The sequence below is a fragment of the Nasonia vitripennis genome, chromosome 2, assembly GCF_009193385.2.
Source record: "Nasonia vitripennis strain AsymCx chromosome 2, Nvit_psr_1.1, whole genome shotgun sequence".
NCBI classification, from domain to species: Eukaryota; Metazoa; Arthropoda; class Insecta; order Hymenoptera; family Pteromalidae; genus Nasonia; species Nasonia vitripennis.
The window spans coordinates 19,939,968-19,951,956 of record NC_045758.1 but is presented as its reverse complement, the minus strand read 5'-3'; the positions used below and the strand labels follow the sequence as shown (position 1 = coordinate 19,951,956).

Here is an 11,989-nt window from a genome sequence, read left to right as displayed (position 1 = left end):
TCCAACCTTTTGAACATAATCCTGCTGAGCCTTTCCTGGTCTTGCTGAACCCAGGCAAGAGCAACTACAACTACCGATAGGAGATTAACGGTTCAGAAATTGATGAAATTTTGAGTATAGGTAGATTCTACATTTTAACTAAGACTCAGTTAAAATTTGGTGAAGGTTTGGAGCCTGGGAAAAAAGTTATAAACATTTTAATTTCCATAAATCTGCACATTTCGCTTTAACTCGTAATTGTATATAACTTGCGGTTTAGAATTTACTCAAATTTTACATAACGTTAGTTAAACAACTATCGAATAATTTAAATGCTTGTAAAAAATGGTTTGGAGCCTGTGAGCGTAGTAATAAACAAATAAAAGTTCAAAAATCTACATTTAACTTTAAAATATTGAGTCGAATCAGTTTATATCTCAAACTTTTTATTCGTAATTATGATAAATAGAAGCTTAATTTTAATGTATTATCATTATTTGTTGTATCTTGACTTATGCGATGTCTATTATTAAGTATATCCCATAAATAATTCAGAAATAAAAAGCGGACTTTGTTTTGACTATAGCTACCTACCGGTAGTTCTACTTTAAATCAATCTAGTAATTTAAGTAGCCCTATTGAAAAGTCTCAGGTAAGATCTCAGGTGAGTTGTCAGGTGAGATTTTAGATAAGATTTTTTTTTAAAAGCTTAAAAAAAATTAGCACAAAAATACTTGTATGTAACACGCGAACGATTTTCGCGTTTTTCGTACCTATTAATAGGGACTAAAGTGACTCTTTTTTGACCGGCGGGCAAAAAAGTTATTTTAGCGGGCAATAAAAACATTTATTGCCCGCATATTCAAACAGCGCGCAATAATGGCCTTTATTACCCGCTAAAAAGTCTTTATTGCCCGCAAATTTTTTTTTGTAATTTAAAAAAAAAAGTTCATTTTGATAAATTTGCATTATTTATTTATTTTATATAATGTTTGAAGAAGACAAGAGCACGGTTGCCGTGTCAAAAAATAGTCACATCAGTCCCTCTTAACACGTACGAAAAACGCGAAAATACGTCCGCGCGTTACATAAAATATGGTGTGCACCAAGGGCTAAGTGGGCTTTTTGGCCTCGTGGATTTTGCAGTACTCGTCTGCGGCTCGTAAATGCCCTCGCCTTCGGCTCGGACTAACTCGCCTTGACTCGTACTACAAAATCCACACTCGGCCTTAAAAAGCCCACTTTACGCCCTTGGTACACAATATACTATAATGCACCTACTTTCCGATTTATCATCCGGATGGCAGCACCAATAAGGCGCATCGAAGTTAAAGCAGCGGGATGGAGAAATATCGGGATATCAACAGCTTCGATTAACACACTCAACGAGAATGTATCAAATAAAGGAAGAAACAAAAATTAACCATGGATCAGGAGATTAACATTGAAGAAGTAGGCAAGACAGAGTGTGAAGTACAAAACATCAGAGAACTCAACAGGAAGATTGTGAAGAAGAAAAATTTAATTTTGTGTGTGAACATAAGAAGTCTCAATGCAAATTTTGAAAAACTAGAAACATTTGTAGAAAGTATGTCAAAAAAGCCATGTCCATGTGTGATAATCTGTACGGAGACATCGATCGTGCAGCACCCTCATTTCTATCAATTACATGTGTTCGGGTTATGTAATAGCGGGAGGGTGAATTTTGAATTTCGCGCCGTAGCGTGGCGAGCGCTGCAGCGAGAGCGGTCGAGCGCATGCGTGCGCTGATGTGGGCCTCTCGCGTTTGGGCGGGCTCCGGCGCGCGGGAGCACGTGGAGTTCAGTTCTGACAGCTCCTCTCGAGTAATCAGTTGACATTTTGCGCTTTTGTACTTGCAATTGCAAAAGCCTCTTTGTAAATTACGTGCGAATAGAGTCGCCATCATCGTCCTTTGCAGGACGATCGACACTCTTTATTGTATCACCGTGCGTTGCGTAGTGTGTGTGCATTTTGCGTGCGCTGTGCGGATTGTGTGAGTTCTTCGAGCTTTCTCGCCGTATCGATCTCCACCCGGCGATTGCTACCTACGCGGCAGGGCTGAAAAGGCCTGCCCGTGGTCTAGGATTGGTTCCCTCGAGACGTTGAGGCGTCCTGCGACCGAGGAAGGTGCATCCCACCAACGTGCGTCTCGTTCTGTGAATAAGGTAGGAGAGCTCTCCAGCGTGCGAAAGGTACCTCGCGGCGATAGGATTACGCTACTTGCGTTTCTTTCTCTGTTGTTATCTATAGTAGAGTCTCTCTTTTTTTGTATAAGCGTACACTGTAATTACGTTTCTCTATTTTTGTTTAGTCTATCCTAGAGTCACTTTTCTTTGTATAATTTCCTTATTTCTAAAATAAAGCTATAGGCTTGTCACGGCTTTTCTCTCTACTCCGTGAGAGTTTTTACGCCGAGGCAAGTCGTCTTTTTTCTCCCGCGAAATTCATTGTGTTTTTACGTTAGTTTATTCACCCAAACTTCCCTCACTCATTACACCATTTTAATTTTATATATATATATATATATGTATATATATAAATATAATATTTGAACTCATTAGCTTTTGTTCATGGTGCCCCGGGTAAGGAGTGAGTGATTGTTTGGGTGTTTAAAATCAATAATTTCAAAGCAAACTTGTAAGCGATGCCGCTGCCGGCGTCGGTCGGCAGTTCGCGGAAGCGGCCATTGTCGGCGAGCGGGCTACGGCCTCGTGCGTTATTTTCGCGTTTCAGCTTCGCGCCGTAGACTTGCGGCGTAAACACAGCGATTCTGGGAATTGAGTCGTGAGTAGCACACTCATACAGCGCATTCTCAATTATTATTGCGAATTTCACTCTCATTGTTGCATTTGATAATACCTCTCGAGTTCGTTTGTCGATTATATTTCAATGTTTTCTTTTCTTGTTCGAAATTTGATTTTGTTCTCTCGTTTGAGTATTTCAAGGCCAGTCTACCATGGCTCCACTGCTGAGGAAGTTGGTAGCTTCGCAGGCAAGACGCTTGACGGAAATCAGTGACTTGCGTAGTTGTTTGCTCGCTAAGCCCCCTGCATCGCTCAACAAAAACATCCTCCAGGCTCGAGTCGACGCTTTGAAGGAGGACTGGGATGAGGCTCGGAGGACTCACTCGGAGATCGTCGCCAGAGATGACGCTGAGGCGGATGCGTACGTCACCGAAGATAACTTCGGGGATCTGCAGGGGGCTTATGAGGAGGCTCTCGATGAATTCTTGACGTTGCTGTCGCAGTTTGAGGTCGCTGATCAGTCAACACTTCCTGGCGGATTGCTGAATAATACTGCGTCAGATGCTGGGTTCACGAAACTTCCCAAAATTAATCTTCCTTCGTTTTCAGGCAACTACGAAGATTGGGCGAGTTTTAGGGATAATTTTAGGAACATGGTGCATGATTTGCCTCGGATTTCTGATGCTACTCAGTTACAGTACTTGAAAATGTGCTTGACCGGTAGCGCGGCTGAGTTAGTGAAGGAAATTCCAACTACTAACGCTAACTATACAAGCACATGGAAGGCGTTAGAGCTTCGTTACCATAATCCGAGGCTCATCATCACCAGGTACTTGACGGTCTTTATGGCTCTTCCACATCTTAAGAAGGAATCAGGTGATGAGTTACGCTTTTTCATTGATGAGGCTACGCGTATCGTTCGTGCTCTGGAGAATTTGGCGATGCCGATAGAGCAGTGGGATGTATGGTTCGTTTTTCTCTTGTCTGAGCGCTTAGATCCGGAGTCTCGTAGTCGATGGGAGTCCTTGCTTAGCGAGAAGGAGCGAAAGAAGATAGAGTCAGGAGCAGGTGTAGGGCAGAAGGTCACTGAGTCGTCGTACACTCCAGCGACATTCCACGAGTTTATCGAATTCCTTGAAACTCGAGCTCAAACTCTTGGCGTGCTGGCTCATCGACGTGGCGAGAACGATCGGCTGCTCCGCTTAAATCGATTCATCCTCGTAAGGTGTTCCACGCGAACTCTTCGCAGTATCCTCTCTGTGCTGGTCCACACGCGCTGATGCGATGCTCTCAGTACAAGGAGAGGAAGCTCCAGGATCGCCAGAAGGAGGTTAAGCGGCTCCGGCTTTGTTTCAACTGTCTGGGACATCATCGAGCGAATTCTTGTTCCTCTTCGGGTCGATGTTCGGAATGTAAACAAAAGCATCATTCCTCTCTTCATGATCCGAGTAGGAGCAGTCAAGGATCATTGTCTGTGCCGAAGAAGGACCAAGGGAACTCCGGTAGTGGCTCAGCGGCGGTTTTGCATGCTGCTAATTCCTTGATGTCTTCGAGGAAGATTCTTCTTGCTACTGCGCGTGTGTTAGTGGTAGGCTCTAAGAACAAGGGCACGTATGTACGGGCGCTTTTAGATCAAGGCTCAGAAGCGTCGTTTGTGTCCGAAGCCATTGTGCAGTTAATTGGACTGCCTAAGCGACGTGTTGATTTATTCACCCAAACTTCCCTCACTCATTCCACCATTTTAATTTAATATATATATATATATATATATATATATATATATATATATATATATATATATATATATATATATATATATATATATATATATATATATATATATATATATATATATATATATATATATATATATATATATATATATAATTTGAACTCATTAGCTTTTGTTCAACATGGGTATAAATTATGCTACAACGAGAGTAAAATTAATAGGGCAGACGGTGTCCTTGTGTATATTAAAAATAATATTTATGAAAAAACTAAAGTAGAAGTAATTGAGGGTGGTTAGCTCAGATCTTAAGCTTCAATCAGGTGAACCATAAAGAGTTTTGGCTATGTACAGGTGTCATGATGTTCCCAAAACAGAATTTCTTAATAGCGTAAAAAAATTTCTATCAAAACACATTAGAACCAAAAATCACTGTATAATAGGAGATTTCAATATAGATATATTAGAAAGTAATGTACAAAATATTAATATAGGTGCAATATCAATAAGTCAGGAATTCTTAAATAATTTTTTTAACAGGAATTCATTCCGTACTATAGAGGTGTAACAAGACCCTCTCTAGATAACGAATCGGGTTCTTGTATTGATAATTGTTTTTCAAAGACTAGAGACGTTAATATTGAATCTTATAAACTATGTACTCCGTTTAACGACCACTATCCGCTTGTAATAAGTATCTATCAGCTTAAAGTGCAGAATGAGCAAGAAAAGATAGAAAATTGTATTAATTATAGAAAGTTGAAGGAATATGCTAAGAAAATAGAATGGAATTCATGTTTGCATTTCAGGATCCAAATCTTGCTTTGGATGAACTAATAAAAATAACACATAGCTGTGTTGGAAAAGCCACTTGTAACAAAAACACTAAGAATAAACAATTACCTAGGATAAAATGGATAACTAAAGCAATATTAGTATCGTGTAAAAATAAAGAAAATCTATATAATATATGGAAAAAAAATTCTACAAATATAACTATAAAGCATGAATATAAAAATTATGAAAAAATTTGTAATAAAACAATAGAACATGCTAAATACAAATTCGAAAACAATGAGATAACAAGAAGTAGCGATAATCCAAGACAGCTATGGAGCATCATAAACAGTAAAATGGGCAAAAGCAACAAACAAATGAAATCGCCTGACTGTATAGTGGTAAATAACCAAAAAATAGTAAACAAGACGAATATAGCGAATGAAATGAATGATTATTTTAGTCAAGTTGGATTAGACTTAAGTAACCAAATAAATAATAAGTGCGATGATCAAATAATACTGCCAGCAAGAAACAGCGAATCCATATTTATACAACTAACTAATGTTTATGAAATACATAGAGTAATAAGCGAAATGAAGAAAAAAGCTGGTGGGGTAGACAACATCAATGCAAGTACAATCAAGTGCATTGCTATGTTTCTGGCAAAACCCTTGGAACATATTTTTAACATAAGTATACAGCAATCGATTTGGCCGAATGCGCTAAAACGAGCTGATATAGTACCAATTTACAAGTCTGGAGATAGTACATGTATTGCAAACTATCGCCCAATATCACTGATTTCTAATATAGCTAAAATATTTGAAAAAATTATATACAACAGACTTTTCAATTTTATAGTGAAGCATACTATTATATCAGAGAGACAGTTTGGATTCGTCAAAGGCAGAGGAGCAACAGATGCGCTTGATTGTCTTGCGGATATTATATACAAAAGTCTAGACAAAAGTAAACCAATAATAACGACATTTCTAGATCTAGTCAAAGCTTTTGATACTGTTGATCACAGAATATTATTGGATAAGTTGGAAAGATATGGAATAAGAGGGTGTGCCTTAAAACTCTTAACTAGCTATCTATCATGTAGGAAACAATGCGTTAATATAAATAATTTCAAAAGTGAATACAAAGATATTCCCATAGGTGTTCCGCAAGGAACCATTTTAGGTCCTTTATTTTTTATCCTATATGTAAATGATCTACTGATAGATATGCTAAAAGACTCTCTATAATGTCTTATGCAGACAACACAGTCATCATCTCGAGTGATGACTCGTGGCCGGCAGCACAGGACAAGATGAATTTTTATCTTAGCAAGGTTGCCAAATGGCTGATGTTAAATAAACTATCGTTAGATGTAATTAAAACTGTATACATAACCTATGGCAACTACTGTGATAGTGTTCCAGAGGATATAAATATTAAAATTGGAGACAACTTTATAAATAGGGTTGAAAGCCATAAATATTTAGGGTTACATTTCGATTACAATATGAAATGGAATATACACATTGACTCCATTGTAAAAAGAACAAGATATTTAATTTTTGTCTTTGCAAAATTACAATTGGACTACATTACAATAATAATTGCATAAAAGTCAATAAAAATATATTAAATTTGATACTAATTTTACATATTATAGCCGATTGCGATTGAAACGATTCAAGTCAAAAGGATTTTAATCGACGGAATCTTGCTTGTCGATTGAACGATTTTAAAACGATTAAAGTAGATTTAATTCCAATAAATTTTAATCAAATTTAATCAAGGATTTTTAGCAGGAATCTCCCCTAACAGTCAGACTTTTTTATTATTTTTAGCATTTAAATTAGATAAAAATTCCGGGAGTACCGTATTAATGCATCTAGAATGTTTTCTGAAGAGTATATATCATCTTTTAAAGGTACGCATTAAGAGTGGTAACGTAACCCTACACATGTAGGTATATACATATATGAAAGTATGTACAAACATGCTGTACTGACTAACTTTGTGTTGTTTAACCCTATATTGAAAAATCTCATGTGAGATTTCAGGTGAGATCTCAGGTGAGATTTCAGATGAGATCTCAGGTGAGATCTCACACCAAAATCTCATCTAACCGACTTTTGTTTTTCACGCGTTTCGAACCATTTTTAACCAATTAGTGGCTTTTTTTAAAAATCCAAACAAAAAATTTATTACAAATTTTGACTTGAAAAAAATAGTCCAATTTTTGAAAAATCTTCTGTTTGAATTTTTTTAAAAAGTCACCAATCAACTAAGAATGGTTTAAAACGCGTAAATAACAAAAAATTGATTAAATGAGATTTTGGCGTGAGATTTTTCAATAGGGAAGTGCAAATACTGTGTAAAAAGTATTATTGTGGAATTCTGGTGAGGACGTTGTGGTGTGGACAAAGAAAATAAAGTCTAGTTGTGTGCAGTAGTATGAGGTTTATTCTCTTCTCGAAATGCTTCGTTAGCTGTCCTACCTCGGCAAAGGCTCGTGACTATCTCCCCATCGCTTCGGCGGTCACCGAGCATATACGCGCGATAAGAAAGAGACAGCAATAGACGCGCTGTGAAAGAGAGACGGATATACAGTTCGATCGCGGTCTCTCTTGCTCTCGCACGGACTCTTAAATACTTTCGCGCCTACTGTGCACGCATGAGCAGTATTGAAACTTCTTTTCATTACAACAATAAAAAGTGTCATTTATGTGCTCAAAGACACCAATTATGAGGTTTCCTAGGTGACTTGCACAGATATTTTCATCTTGGCAGTATGCGAGCCAGTCTCAACGTCCAAATCTGCCATAATCATGCTAAATCCATGATATTGAAGTACGATGTCTGTGCTTTTGCGTAGAGACTTATTAAATTATTTAAAAACAGCCATGTCAGTTTTTATTTAACTGTCTTCGTTCAGCATCTGATCTTGAACCCTATGGCTTTCGAAGTTCGAACAAGCGCGAAATTCGCACCACGAATCGGTCTCGATTTATTTCTTTGTTATACCTACCGGCCTACCGACTATAGCACCGATAGCACGCTTACTTCACCGTGTTCAGTACGTTTTTGCAGTCTCCTAAAATTTCCTTAGTGCTAATAAAGTGTCGTGTCGTTTGTTTGCATATTACTATTGTGTGTTTAATTATTTCTACGGATATATTTTCATTAATTTTTCCAAGGTTATATGAGTACTCGTTGCACGTTTCGTGGTTAACCACAAATTTTGTGTGCGTATTTCTCTTATTGTACTGAAAATTGTCAGTAATTAAAGTCGTGGTTTTTGAGATTAAAGGTTATTTATCTTGTAAGATGGAGGAAAAACGAAAAAAACTTATGAATATTGACAATAATAAGTGTATGTTAGTATTCTTTGTATCAGAGGACAAATTCCAAACGGGATACACGTGCTGGTTAGATGAAAAAGATCAATTGAATCTTAAAAATATCATAACAAACAAAACGGTCGTCGAAATTTATTCGCCTAACTGTGCGATATTATCAGCTGGAAACATGAAAGCCTTGTTGAAAAAAGCTAAATTTCAAAAGTATGCCATCAACATTTTGTCTCACGGTGGTAAGTATAGTAGAGTATTATTTAAATATATTACAATTTCTGTTGATAGTGAAAATTTATACAAAAAAAAGTATTTGTAAAGTATATTAACTATATATATATATATAGTTAATTCTTTTCAAGTATATATTTATAAATGAGTATAGCTTTATTGTGTGATTTAAATTAACGTTAATAAATGTAATCTATTCTATTGGTTTTCACACATAATAACTTATTTGATCATAATATTTTTTCATTGATAGATTGGTTAAAAGTTCGAGAGTCACAAAAAACGTTGTGAAAATATGGTGAACTTGACGTTTCAAATAATAGTAGAACAAAATTTACTAAAAAATCTTTGGAATCTAATTCAGAATCATCAGATGGAGAAGAAACAATCCCCAAAAGAACGTCAAGTACACTTTCGGTGAGGTTTTTTGTTTATTAAAATATATTTGTGTGATTTGGCAATATCTACCAATTTTAGTAGGTCTTCAGCTTATAGGCTTAACCTGTAAGCATAGCAATTGCAACCATTTTTTATTTTCAATACAGAATGAAGTTAGTCTTTGAACATTAAGCAAACTTCCCAATGAGCAAAAGGAAATATTATTAAATTTTAAAAGTATTCTTTGAGAGTTCTTTTTTCCTAGAAGAATTCGAAAAGAGTTCTTTATGTTCATCTAAAGTAAGCAGTTATGACCGCTAAATATTGTTCTTTAAGACTTCGAAAAGTATTCTTTTTTTGAAATTAGAGTGAGCAGAATGTCCCAAAGCCATAATAAATCATTAAAAAAATATTCTTTTGCTATTAAATATTGATACATTTTCAACAAAATTGATACTAAAACTTGTTATTAATATCTAAAAAAGAATTCTTTATGTTTTCTTTTTAATTATAAAACATTTTTACAGATTCAGGAAGTATGCACTGAGAAAAATTTGATAGTAGAAATTACTATTTGGGATAGTAATTTTTACTGCTTTTCATAATAAATTGGACTTTTAAGATATTAGATTTTGCTATCCAAAGATAGTAATTTTTTATGAAATCGGATTTTTTACAATTGAATTTCAATTTCGCTTATTTCTATATTTTACACTCATCAGATACTTCGCGTTTGTGTTATTACTATATTATTTATTATTTTTATTGATTATTATTATGCTATTTTGAAGAAAGAAAGAGATTAAATTTTTTGCGGCGTCAGGAATTGAACCTGGAGCTCCGGCGTGAAAGTCGAGTGCGCTGACCATTTACCTAAACAGATCTGTTACGTACAAAATTTCAGATCTATCTGATGTATTAATTGATGTACGAACTAAAGTTAATAAAAATTAACGAAGATTAATAAATAATAAAGTCAAATCAATAGACACAGATACTTATTATATTATATATTATATTATATACAGCATGCGTGCCCAGATTCGGTTTCTGACTGTTATGTCGACCATCAGATGTACAAAATATATTAACGCCGTATTCGTACGCGCTATTTTGGTTCGTTTCTTGTCATATTTTTATTGTTCACGAGCTGTAATTTCTGCTATGACTGACTGACTGACTAATGTTCGATCAATCTATAAGAATGATAAATCTGAATGATAGTACATACATGACACAGCTGTCGAGAAACAATTTATTTTGACATAGCATAATATTCTCCGCATTGAAAACGATTGAAATTAATTCTTAACACAATTTCCTAGAATTTTACTTTTGAAAAGGTTAGCGAATTCAGGTATCTGGGTACGACCATAAATGATAGAAACGAGATTAATGTCGAAATAAATAAGAGACTCCATTCGGGTAATGCTTGCTTCTACGCCGTGAGTAATTTACTTAAGTCGAGGCTGTTGTCTAAAAACGTTAAAATAAGAATATACAGGACAATAATACTGCCGGTGGTTCTGTACGGGTGCGAAACGTGGGCTCTCACTAAGCAGGCGGACAACCGTTTTAGGGTATTTGAAAATAAAGTCTTGCGAAAAATATACGGGCCGAAGAAAGACCAGGAAACCGGGGAATGGAGGAGACTACACAATGATGAGTTACACAATCTGTACGCGTCACCAAATATTAACAGAATAATAAAATCACGTAGATTGGGATGGGCAGGGCACGTAGCGAGAATGGGGGACGACCCTACAGCAGCGCGTGTCATGAAGGGCAGGCCGATGGTAACGCGACCTCTAGGTAGACCTAGGCGCAGATGGGAGGACAACGTAAAAGCGGATCTAGTAGAAATAGGACGGGTGAGTGTCGATCGGAGGAGTGCATCTTGGATGGGATTGACACAAGATAGGGCAGCGTGGAAGGCTTGCGTAGATGAGGCGATGAACTTACGAGTTCCAAATGCCACTTGAAAAAAAAAAAATACAAATGATATCTAAGAGCATAAAAACAGCTGATATTTCAACAAAGTATATGAATTAGCAAACAACCTTTTAAGTATGCTTAAAATTCAGGCTTATTATTCATATCCCTACTGAAAGATCTCATGTGAGATCTCACGCCAAAATCTTATCTAACAAATTTTTTTTACGCGTTTCAAACCATTTTTAGTCAATTAGTGGCTTTTTTGAAAAATTTAAACTTGGGAAATTTATCACAAAATTTGATTTAAAAAAATGAAGTACAATTGAAAAATTTTTTGTTTGAATTTTTTTAGAAAGGTCACCAATCTACTGAGAATTGTTTAAAACGCATAAAAAACAAAAAATCGGTTAGATGAGATTTGGGCATGAGATCTCACCTGAGATTTTTCAAAAGGGATATTGAGTAACATCTAAATAATTGCAAGTTCGTATAATGAATAATTTTAGTAAAAAAAACAATTATACAATTCTCTGGGGCTAAGTGATTAATTGTATTACAAACATTGTAAGATATCGTAATAGGCTGTCAAGTCAAGAAGATTAAGAAAAATAATATTCAAAAGTTAAAAAACATGGCATGTGGCAAAACATTAAAATAACTAGTAAAACTTTTGTAAAAATATCATAGCGTATGTATTATTAATTTATCGAAATAGTTTTTCCACAGCTACAGTAATTCGTTGTCATTTGTTACGAGGTCCCCGTTTTCGTCCTTCATCAATTGCGCTCTACTCCTAAAATCTCTTCCTCTTCTACGGTCCTATCGCTTCTATTTTGTAA

At 35.8% G+C, this 11,989-nt stretch overlaps 2 protein-coding genes across 2 annotated transcripts; both read left to right on the top strand.

Moving 5' to 3' along the window:
• The first annotated feature begins 1,404 nt into the window (after window positions 1-1,404).
• Window positions 1,405-4,024, top strand: LOC116416081. The gene is made up of 2 exons (XM_031922570.1): window positions 1,405-1,567; window positions 2,946-4,024. Exons 1-2 carry the CDS (start codon window positions 1,405-1,407, stop codon window positions 4,022-4,024), a joined length of 1,242 nt encoding a protein of 413 aa, XP_031778430.1.
• Window positions 4,025-8,317: 4,293 nt separating this feature from the next.
• On the top strand, window positions 8,318-9,254 carry LOC103317096. Its single transcript, XM_008213823.2, has 2 exons — window positions 8,318-8,845; window positions 9,091-9,254. Exons 1-2 carry the CDS (start codon window positions 8,581-8,583, stop codon window positions 9,126-9,128), a joined length of 303 nt encoding a protein of 100 aa, XP_008212045.1. The 5' UTR covers window positions 8,318-8,580; the 3' UTR covers window positions 9,129-9,254.
• The last annotated feature ends 2,735 nt before the right edge of the window (window positions 9,255-11,989 follow it).